At 35.8% G+C, this 12,272-nt stretch overlaps 1 protein-coding gene across 2 annotated transcripts in view; it reads right to left on the bottom strand.

The window, feature by feature from the left end:
• The window catches only part of bma (SCY1-like protein bma), a 142,406-nt gene that overhangs the window by 24,070 nt on the left and 106,064 nt on the right, over positions 1 to 12,272 (bottom strand). Inside the window, exons 16-17 of one of the 2 annotated variants that reach the window (XM_065238669.1) lie at positions 9,150 to 9,167; positions 4,951 to 5,100 (exon numbers count right to left, since the gene is read on the bottom strand). In XM_065238669.1, coding sequence (XP_065094741.1) covers positions 4,951 to 5,100; positions 9,150 to 9,167 — 168 coding nt within the window. The remainder of the gene's footprint in view (positions 1 to 4,950; positions 5,101 to 9,149; positions 9,168 to 12,272) is intronic. The other variant, XM_065238670.1, reaches the window with a different exon arrangement.

The raw sequence follows: 12,272 nt of genomic DNA, 5'->3' as shown, positions 1-12,272 counted from the left end.
AGAAGGAAGACTGAATAATGGTCGTACTATAAGAATAATACCTACTAATGTATAGCTGTTACATTGAACTATGAAAAATAAAACGCATTTTTAACCCCAACAAGATTTTCGTGTCAGAATTTTTTCGTGTTCAACCTTTAATCTTCTTTTACAAGATAGTATATTGAATCAATTTCATTATACAGATAAGCATAAGGGGGTCATGTAATAATTACTTTAACACTTTTTTGGAAGTTTCAAACCCTCCTCTCCCATTGTAAGATTTTTTTTAATATTTATAAATACCCTTTATTTCCCCCTTAGTAAAGGATGTTACGATTAAAATTTGGTCAACTTAAACATGACGCATTTCTTATAATCGAGCATTTAAAAACCCTGAACATTTTGTAGGTGTGTGCGTGCAAAATGATGCTTTTTTTTATTTCGACAGTTGCTCTTCAGTAGTGTTGGAAAAGTTCGCGATATTTAACGAAGTTCACCATGGGAAAAGTTCGCGAGTTATAGTGAGTTATCACGAACTTTTCCATCACTGCTCTTCAGTTATCAAAATGTCGTCCAAGCAAGAGGAGCAACCCATCAAACAGCTTCATGGGCAGGAGTTTCATACGGCAACCCGAAAGGGAAAGGTGGCAGACATTTTCAAACATATGAAACTATCAAAGTTCACTAAGAAATATCTGGTTTGCCAGGCTATCGAGTGAACGTGTGTCTGGAAAAACGTCTGTTGCCAATCCTGAAGCAACACGATTGTTCCGTGCGGTTTTGGCCGAATTTGGCATACTGCCATTATGGAAAAAAGGCCATGGAGTGGTATGCCGCCAACAGGCAAACTGGCGAACAAAGTGTACGATGTGGCCTGTATAGAATCTTATGGCAGGAGTTAAACGAAAGGCCTGGAAATTCGGATTCGTTCAACAGCTGAATATTTTTTTTCTGAATTTTATACTAATTGAACTTAAGGGGGGAGGGGGGGGGGTACAAGTAACACGTCAAAAACTCGACGATTTTCGGATTTTTTTTTGTGAGCAAATAAAACAACGCAAACGTTTGGGGTTTTTTGCATTAAATTGCTTAAATCTTCCTCTACATTTGAGATTTTTTTCATTGGTGTGTGACCTCTGTGGCTCCTTGGGGTCACATCGGAAGGAGGTCGCCTCCGGTGGGGATTGGTAATTGGCGGGCACTAGAGACCTGAATAATGGACAAAACTTACTTCTATCAATTGGACCTTATTCAGAAAAGATTTTTGTTCTATGTAAACCTCAAACAAAAAAAAAAAAAAACGGTTTAAAAATTTAGAAAAAATATATGAAAAAAAAGTTGATTTTCACTATTTTTTTTCCACTTTAGGCAGACCTGAAAATTATTTATTGTTAGTTTTTTCACGATAGTTCACATGGAGTGAAAATCTATTTCCTTTAAAATGCGCCAGGTTTCAAGTCATTAGGATGAGAACTTTTTGAGTTATCTTTCCCGCCAATTTGGAAAACACCGTTTCGAGAAAAACGCGTTTAAAGTTTTGGGTTGTGTAAAAACATGATTTCTGGAACTTACGGTTAATCGGCGATACCGGAACCATAGATCACTCCTTCCTCGTGCTCGTAGCATTTAAAAAAAAATTAAAGTAAAGTATAAAAAATCGACAAAAAAAAATTCTTGTATTTCCCACTCTAAAAAAAAAAACCAATTTGATTTTTTAAATTTGTTCATGCTGACGTAAGATATTTCTAGATTAATTGTGGAAATAAGTTACTAAATTTTGTTTCTACGAAGGTTCGTAGAGGTGTTTTCCTAAATAGTTTACCATTGGTGTTTAGAATGACACTGTCAATTATTCGTAAGGAATAGTTTTTAAAGTCTGGATTTACTTAATATTGTGGATATTTTGGATAAAAATGAACAAAATAGATCCACCGTCATAGATAATTATCTAGCACTTGAAGTCTCATGTCACTTTACGTGTGACATTGTGAATGATGGGTCCTCATTTTGACCTTAAATAATTACACAGTTAGTTAATTTTTATTTATTATATAGAAACCTTGAAATTTAAAGACTGTCCGTCTTACTCCCGCCAAATGTCCGTTTCACCTCACATATAAAAAGTTGAGAATTTTTGAGCCATTTTTGATTTTCAGAAAGTGTTATTTATTAAAATTTAACATAAACTGGTATGTGTAGTTGCTTTAAGCATAAGTTCATCCTGCAGAATGCTGATATTATCAGCAAAAATGCTGTATTTATTGACCATACAACAACAATCCTAACGGTGTCCATCTTACCCCCAGTTCCCCTACAAGTGTGAAAGGAACACTTGACAGAAACGAAGAAACGAAGAAATAATAAAATGTCTGCTTGAATTCCAAAATTGTACAAAGCGAAAATAGCCGTCGAAAATTTCAGAGTTAATCTTTCCTATTAAAATTATACGGTAATTTTTTGGGTGAAACATACCCCTATTTAGAGCTATCAGAAGGTCTAAAATGTTTCTGATTTTCAGCAGTTTGGAATAAAGTGTTTGTTGGCAAAAAACCTCAAGGGTGGATTTTCATCTAAAACTTTTGGATGTTAGATAAATAGTCAATGTCACTAAATGTTGAGTGTTTTAGATTATCGTATGTTAAATGAAAAAAAAAGAACCTGCTCTATTGAAATGTATCCAACAATTTGTTTGGTATCACCTTTCGAGTGTACCGTTTTTTCCGGGGACAGACCTTATTTTAATATGTTAGGATATGATCGATATCCAGACTGAGCATGTGTTATTTTGCATTTTAACTTTTCGAACAATAGTTGTAATTTTAGTTTCTGACAATTAATATGTTTCTGCTCAAGTGTTCTGGGAGTAATAATTAATCGATTGGCTTTTGCAATTGTTCATTTCACAACGCTGAAGTTTATTTTATATCTTAATTTTCCGTTCTGATTTAAAAAGTATTAATTACCACTTAGGAACTGCGAGAATATATACATTATTGTCAATATTTATTTCTAGCTAACTTCTGATATTTACAATGATTCAAATAGCAGCAATGAAATGTTTGCCTTGATCAGTGCACAGCTACAACCATGGCCGCGAGTAAAATCACTCTACTAATGTTGCTTAAAGGTTGAATCCTGTCAATAAAAGGTTTCCAACCCAACATCTACTAAACGGTCCTTCTCTGTATTTGGTAACGTGACTGGTTGAGTTGTTATTGATATCACCGATGTCAAAACCCTCTCGTGAATGAAAATCCTACGCAACAGAAGCGCAACTTTCGTTTAAAACAGATATCCAATAAAGCAGCCCACTATTTCTAAGAAATGATTACCACCAATGTTTGCTTCTTCTACATGGAAAACATCAAATTTCGCATTTGACTGCCTTTTTCCACTTTTATGCTACCATTTTCCCGAATCCTGCTCGCACGGTCGCCTGTCGTTGGTGATCCAGGAATGAAATTCTTTATTATTTGTGTATGTATTTCAATTAGCGTTAACAGCGTATGTGAGGGGGCATACTGAAGCAACAATAAACGGCTAGCAGGAAACGAACCGAGGGAACGTTTGATGAATAAATAATTTTCCGGCTTGTTATTTCTTCCAGGATTTCGCCCTGTACATGTGTGTAGGATCCACCAACCGATCGGATTACTACTTGTTTCCTAGTGTTTGCACTCTTCTTACGGCATTCAGGATCGTCAGGGCACATATTCGCTCCTATAAGTGACTTTTTACATCAAAATCAATGTTCAAAGATTCTCAGCGATAACAATCGGATTTACTTTTAGAAGATTTTCTCCACCACCCCTGTGCAAATACATTTTGACATCGTGGGGAATGTGATCCGTATTTGCAACCTACGCGTACATAATCATCTTGACGTGACAGGTTTCTGCAATGTTCTTCGCTTTTAGACAAGCTGATTTCCTTGGTGGCTTTCTCTATCTTACCATGCAATTCACGTTTTACGATGAAGCGGCTTCCAGTACGCACTCTCTCTAGAGTGTGAGTTATTTGCTTTTCTATACACGTTTGAAAACGTTCAATTATTCAAGACTTATCAGCATCACATGTAAAATTGTAGAACAGAAAATTTGACATTCAACTTTTGGGTCTGATTTGCTTAACTAGAACGATTTACGAACAAACCGTTGCACTGCACAGTTATTAGTGTACTTACGTGACTCATATTGGAAAATCTTGTATTTATTGAAATGTCATTTCTGTACAATTTCGGAATTTTCTACTTCTAACGGACAGACCTATCTAATAAACACGATTTATATCTAAAAGGACGAATTACCATGACCTCTGCCCGGGGTTGACTAAAATCAATCTATAGAATAATATTCTTTACCTCTAAAACTTGCTTGCTTTCATAGAAGGTGTTTGTTGGATTGGAAAGATGTTACACAAAAAAAGAGAAATCTGGGAAGACATGAAGGAAGAGGATTCTAGGGTGACTTTTATATGTGAGAGACACTGAATAAGGGAGTTGCTGTGCATTTTTTTTTTCAAAAACATAAGTCAAAGAGTGTACGTTATGCATTGAGTGGCCACGTGAGTCTAAGGCATGAGTTAGTGACTTGGAAGCCAGTGCAAATGTACAGTCTAAAGAGAAGAAAGATATCACAACTGTGTTTTCATTACTGGGCCGCTAGAACGAGACCTTAAAGCTAGTTTAGACAATATACAGAGAGATAATAAAAAATAGATAAAGTTTGAAAGAAGATTGTTAGAGTGTACAGCTATCTAAAATAAACTTGTATAGTTGAGGAAGAAGTATAACAATTGAGCTTATTCACTTAGTATATGAAAAATTTAACCACTAAATGTAATATTGAGTGACGGACACTTTCGTACATAATTGTTTCGAGTTTGACTACTAGAATTTCCATTGAAAATAGACTGTTGAACCGGACTTGCGGCACCGGAGCCACCACCGTAACTAGTCAGTTGTCTTACCATGCCGGAACCGAGCTGCTGCAGCAGACCCGATCCGGACCCGAGTGGACCGGAAGATAGTACCGTCGAGGTACGGCGGCTACGGATCGACTGCATGCTAGACGAGAGCAAAAACGGTACGCTACTTGACGTATTTGGCATCGAGCCGCCCTGTGGAAGAAAGTAAATAGAAAAGAAGAAAACACGAACGCATAGGACAAACACGAGACGTTCACAAAGACACAAACAGGAATGGAGAAAAAGAAGATAAAAAAAATGGCATTAGTTTGATTGAACTTTAAATTTAGAACCTAGTATGGGGAATGAAACGAACATTTAAAAGGTCAAGTCAGCCTGGAAGTGGTTAAATAGAAGTATTTTTCTTATATTTATGTAGTTTCCTTCTCATGATTTAAGATTGATGCAGGTATTCCATGCAAATCAGTGCAGTACCATTGCATGATTTTGAATATTTCATTGCCACGATGATAATAATCTCTGTTCATAAAAGTTGAGAAGACCCAAAACATGACCACCTGGGTAGAACAAAATATCTAAGTCATACTCAATTATGATCGTGATACCAAATAATGATGTGGAGTGGTATTACATAAGAGGTAAAATATCAAGAAATAATATCAGAAATTTACGCCGATAGTATCAGTGGGTACAGACAACCCCAAGAAACATTTTTGGTTTTATAATAGTTTTTAGACCATGATTTAGACTCAAATAATGATTTAAAGCCATCATGAAACCAACAACGTTACTTGTAAGTCTCTTTTGGCGCAGACGAAGGATTAAATTCTCATGTGATTTGATGAGTAATATGAACGATTGCGATTTTGGTCTAGTCAGGTTTTGACTTCCTCGAACATGTCTGGGTGTGACTAATGTGGGCCTGGGAACTCAATATAACCGCCAATGATCTTATGTATTAGTTCTCATGTGAATTAATGTATTTGGCCAAGTCAGAAAATTTAATCTACTCAGAACACGTCTGGGTGGGGCAATGTTGTTCTGGGCACTTCATATATGTAACTTCCATTGAACTAGGGTTTGAATTCTCATGTGATTTAAGGTGTCTTATAATAAGTTTTCGATCAAATCATAAACAGGGAGATACCTGGATCATGTCCAGATGTGACGAAGGTGGTTTCGGAAGCTTCATATAGCTACCATTGAACTTGGTTTTGAATTTTCATGCGATTTAAGATGTCACATGATGGGTTTTGGTCCAAGTCAGAAACTGGTATCTTCCTCTAGTGTACCTGTAACATCGATCGTGTGTGATCAAAATGTTCCTGGATATTCGAAATGTCTAACATTGAACATGGCTTTGAGTACTTATGTGATTTTGAGGTGTCGCATGATGTGATTTGATCCTAGTCGGAAATTGGCCACTCCCTGCTTTGAGAGGGTGTTATATTTATAGTCTGGTGGATGCAATGATGCAAGCCAATTTGACCTGTCATTTTCGGGAGCCAATCGAACGTGTATTGTAGGTATTTTAAATTGCGACGATTATTAAATCAAATGAAAATTAAAGATTGTTCTCGAAAAAATCCAACAGTCAAAAATGATCACCAAATATCATTTTAAGTTAGATATTTTTGAAACTATCAGTGCATAAATAAACACATATTAGCTATGTTTTTGCAAATTTGGTTTATTCAATCTCCTCTCCTAGGCTAAATGCCCGCACCTTGGACTTAACGCTACCCATCCAATCCTGTGCAACACTTGCGCCATCTTTCTTACATTCTTGAAGACCTTCCTTGTTTCTCGGAGCTTGCCCTTCATAATCGTCCAGAATTTTTCTATTGGGCGAAGCTCTGGAGAGTTTGGCGGATTTGGCTCCTTCGATGTCCAACTATACCAGTTATACCACTGAGGCAACACAAAAAAAGGCTTTTATCCATCAGTTTTGCATGAAGTGCCACATATGTTATCTGGCTTAGTGCAGTATTGAACTATAGAAAGATACCATCACAGACAAACAGACATAACACTCGCAAGTTGTTCATCGTACAAGCATTTAACGGACAATTTAAAAGTATCGTAGTTGGTAGTACCACCACCTGTGGCGCGCATAGTCAATTCCCTTGCGTTTGACGCTTACACACTACCGCCATCTGGTCAGCGTAGTGCCCACCATAGTGTACTCATCAGATGGCGGTAATGTTTTAGCGACGATGTTTTACAGTGAGAAATATTCAATGTGTTATGTCTGTTTGTCTGTGATACCATGGTTACATTGAACGTTTTTGAATGTTTCTGGATTCGTTCCGCTGGTTCCAGAGCAATTGCCGGAACGTAATCCGGGGAAGTGGTAAAACATTTTTATATCAAAATTCATGCGACACATCCAATCACATGAGAATTCAAAGCCATATCCATTGGCAGACTATATTGACCACATCCGGACATGTTCCGGATACTCTAGGGGAAGTGGATAGAATCTGTCTTGAGTAAAATTTCATGATGTGATATGTTGTCTAACATTCTTAATTCTATAGAAGCAATCGTAAAAACATAGCTGTGTCGTTGTTTTATAGTTTATTCTATGAAATCTTATTTTTTTTCCTAATGGAACTGTCTTGCGGCTACTTTTCGCTGTGGAATAATTTGACTTAGTATTGTTTTTCATTTACTTTAATAAAGCACACTTTTTCAATAGAATAGGTCAAAAAACATATAAAGATAAACTGAATAATGATGCAAACTTAAAATTGATAAAAATACAGATGAGACTGACTTACCGGCAGTGAACGTTCGGTTAAACTTTGACCCTCATTTCAAAAGCTGTTTCATTAAATTTTAATTTTAAAACACTATCAGTCGTGTTAAAATAATCGAGTCTTACCATCGCGGTAAAGTTTTCCTTGTTTTTAAGCTTAAACACGCTGATGAATTAAAATGCCTGATTTTTTTCCGAACTGTTTAATTTCATTTCTAAGTGTGTACACTTCTCAACATATAGTAAGTATGCATTCCTTTTACCTGGCAATAGACAGAAAGTCGCTCGATATCAGCTTGGTGTGCACAGCAGTCCACAATTGATTGTATCGCCCGGAAAATTTTCAAGTTATCCGCATACAATATCTTTTCAGAGCACAGACTACCGCATAGACCATTACCGAATAATATGAAGATGACTGAACCTAGATGACTTCCTTGTGGCACACCTGTCAGAATGACAAACTCACCGGACTTGGGGATTGAACCTTAGCTTTGCCAACTTAGCGATTGGTACGTGATATGCACTGAACAATTACAAATACAACATCAACTCTTCAATTTAGTTCAGGGAAAACTTACCCGAATGACTTGACCTTCCAAATGCATAGCTATGATTATGAAATTATGATCATCTAATTCTCATATACGCTTCTTCCGTTCAGCATATCCGAACAGCTTACAGCTAGTTTTCCAGGAACCAACTGTTGACTGTCAGTTTCATACATTACACTCATACGATGATTGTAGTTGCTGAATAAAACTCGCAACGAACAAACTTTCTGAACGAAGCATCATTCTCGAACCAACAGAAAATAAAAGTCAACTAGAACATACAATAAAATAACGAGAAAAAGATAGATATGATCGTACAACTCAAACTGCGAGCAGTAACTCATTCCACGTAGTACTAACATTTCATACAACTGTCTTCATACCACATGACAGCTTCTATTGATATCAACAGTTAGTTGATGGGTAATGGCGGGAAGCTGTGGGAAAATAATAAAACTCAAATAAACCGGGATAACTGAAGTTTTTTTTTCGTTCCCTCTCTCTCTCTCTTTTTCAAATATTTATATGAACTCATCGAAGCCTGAACAACTTTTTCATTCAAGCTATCAGGCACACGAGAATGCAACAGACAGCAAAAAACTAAGAAAACTTACTCTACACGCCTTAGTTTTCGGAATAGACGGATGGGAAAAAGGGATGAGAGTAATTGTTCACTATGCGATAGGGTTGGGGTACTATCCAGAAATGGAGGACTTTTTTCTTCTTTGCACAAGTGAGTTTATCAAGATTGGAAGAGCGGGAAGGTGAGTAGGAGCAGTTAAGGATTTCAGGTGAAAATTATGAAATTGAAGTTGCCTGAGTCTAGAGAGAGGAAAAGTTTGTCTTTTATCGGGAATAAAATGTGGAGTAAAACTGGGTACGAGGAGGGAGCGGGTGAAAAGGGCAGAGGGAGACAGAGTACTCACGATCATGCTCCGTGAAAGCTATGAAGGAGAGAAAAACTCATGTTTACGTTCATATGAAGATGAATGTCTTATTACACACTACGCGCGATAATGCTAACATACAGAATGGAAAGGTGGAAATGGTTTGGGTTTGTAGGAGGCTTGGGTTAGCTTAGCACTGAAGATGAATAAGTTGCTTTAGTTTGATGGTGAAAATAATCGTCTGAGGTGATTTGCAGAAAAACAAAAAAAAAACATAATTTAGGCAATAAAGATTATGTGTACAAAAATACTAAACAAACAAGTAAGTTTTAACATTCAACATGATTCAGCGAAACATTTTTTGTGTAATTAATGATGATGATCTTGAACATATTAATGTTTTGAATTTTGCAATTTTTTTCAGCGTTTATTTAAATTTGGTTTTTATAGTTATAATGGATTGAAAATGTTTAAATTCGTTGGTGATGAATTTTCTAGCATAGCATCTTTCAAGCATCTTTTTGTTTCTCAAAAATCATTAAACCACATACATACCAATGCACTGTGGTTCAGGATGTAGATTCATGCTGTCTTTAGTAAAGTTTTTTTTTGCATAAAAATGTCATTTATTTGGGTTCTATTTTTTATTTGTTATTTGGGTAGTCCTCAAATTAATTGATATTCCAAAACTAACTTTCATTATTGAAAAAAAAAAAAGGATTATGCACTAGGTCAAATTCGTAGCTTAGATAACTATAAGCAATTTTTTCGAAACATTATTTTACATAAGAATCATTTTTAAAGCATGTTATTTTGCACATTTTTGATGAGCAACTCAAATCGATATCTCTTAACGATCACAAAAATGATCATATTTCTTTAAAAAATAACACAATTTTTAAAATTGATTCGAAATTTCATAAATGAAAAAGACGCTTGATAAATGATAATCAAACCAATCATAAGTTTATTGTCCATTAAGATTGGATCTATGTGATAGTTGTGAAATGCGATGGGTGATCCAATCTTTTATCCTGATGCGATATTAAACATTAACAAAATATCCGAAGGTCCACATACATTTCAAAATGATAACAAATGCCAACAAGAGTATGAACAATCATCCGAATCAACAAATGAACATCATCCAACAGAAACAAACAGCAAAAATCTCGTTGAAGTACTTGAAAGTTCTCAGTGCGCAGCCAGTGAAGTGTCAAGTGGATGAAACAACAGTCTCTTATAATGTGTGTCATGCCCGAATAGGAAAACCTGTTGCATCTCATCAGTAATCAAAACTAAATTGGCAAACAGTCATCCCAGTTGCAGATGATCGAACCACACACCAATTAGACAAACGAAGCGACTGACAGCCGAGCAAACTGAATGAAACAGTAACAGTTGGATTTCGCATAGGCATCGAAAAGAAGAGAAACAAGAGTACGGAAAATTGGGAAAACAAATCTATCACAGACAAACAAAGCCCCACGCGGTTTTCGATGTCAGTCGATGCAGTTGACGTGCCCCACCACAAACGGTGGCCAGTCGTAGTGAAGATTCAATAATGGGAAAAAGGTGTACCGATTTGGGGGGTCGTCCAGTAGTTGTGTAGTGCATAACATGAAATTTGTGAAAATACAGTTTCTCCTTGCTCAATATTCGTGGCCGACCCCTGTTTATCTCTCATCAAAATTGCCAAGTCTGATGGAATTGGTTTTTCAACACCAGTTCCACGTTCTCCCCAACTGCAAAATGCATCAAGCTGTAAGGGTGGAACAACAAATACGTTACTCTACATCACAATGAAAGCGGGACGCCACAGGGACACAAGGTAGCTATGTGCGTGAATAGCTAGGCTAGAGAGATGGATGCGATGGCATTTTTCTCCTGCCTACACATGTATGTTGTCCCGTCGTCGTCGTCGTGTCAGGTCAGCATGCCGGTGCCATTCGTCAAATGCATTTTGCTGGTCGGACCTCAGTGGAGCCAATTTGCATACGTCCATGGCAGCTTTCATGTGGCTTCCTATGTCGACAGGTGCATTCCGTTAACAGGTGTGATGGAAATTGATCGGGGGAGATTTTCAGCATTGTAAAAAATAAGAATGGAAATAAAATATTGAAATAAGTTCAGCGGTGATCAATTGTGAGTAAACCGGTTGAAAAAAAAAACAAAAATCAGTGTTAGCGCAATATTGAAAATACCATATGCATTAAATGTTGACTAAACGAGTCATTTATTTATTCAGTGAAATCAGCATTTAATGTTATGATATTCATTGACCTATTTTATTTTGCATAGAAAATTTAAAAAGGGATAGTAAATGAAACCAGTGGTTAAAGATATTAGTTTTGTAAATATAGAGCTAATTAATTTTCCTTTTAATTTACTTAGAGAGCATGCATTATGTACATCACATGTAATTTAGGGAAAATCAAACCCCCTATCCCCTTCCTCATGTTTTTTAAATGAGCAGGTCCAGGTCAAATATTAAAAAAAAAATGTTTTGGATCGACTTTCTCCGATTTGTATGAAGCTTTGGGTAATTGTTGTTATTGGCAACGATATTTACCAAAATTCGGGTATTTGGATCTGGCGTCATCAATATTTTTCAAAATTGTAGCGTGGAAACGGCACTTCTGATCGAAATGACTTCTGAAACAATGTTGTAGGGGAAAATAATGATTTTCTGGGAAAAAGATTCACATTTTTTTTGTAATTTTAATTTTAAAATCCATGAAGGTGCTAGAAACCTGACTAGCTAAAAATGTCCATGACCGATTTTTGATTAAAAAAAAGCGGATGAAAAATGCGAACCTTTGGAATTATACAAACTTGGACTTTTGAAAAATAAGAAAAATCGTAGAACAAAATTTATAAATTTATAATTATTTATAATTTAATTTATGTGAAAAAAAAAACGTTTTAATATAATGTAAAAAAAATTGAGAGAAAAGATTTGTTGAACCATTGTTGTAAATTTGGTTTTGATTATTTCCAAATAAAATTCTTCGTGATCTTAAAAAAAAGGCAACATGTTTTAAATTTTTTGAAATGTATAAGTTTTAAACAATTTTAGTTTTAAATATTGACAAAAAATAAAATAATATTACAAAAAATTGTTTTGTGTTTTTTTCACCAAAAACATTATTTTTCTCAATT

The sequence above is a fragment of the Ochlerotatus camptorhynchus genome, unplaced genomic scaffold (genome assembly GCF_037179485.1).
Source record: "Ochlerotatus camptorhynchus isolate MF236.1 unplaced genomic scaffold, CSIRO-AGI_Acam_v1.1 ptg000867l, whole genome shotgun sequence".
Classification (NCBI taxonomy): domain Eukaryota; kingdom Metazoa; phylum Arthropoda; class Insecta; order Diptera; family Culicidae; genus Ochlerotatus; species Ochlerotatus camptorhynchus.
The sequence above is the reverse complement of the archived record's forward strand: the minus strand, read 5'-3'. Positions and strand labels throughout refer to the sequence as shown.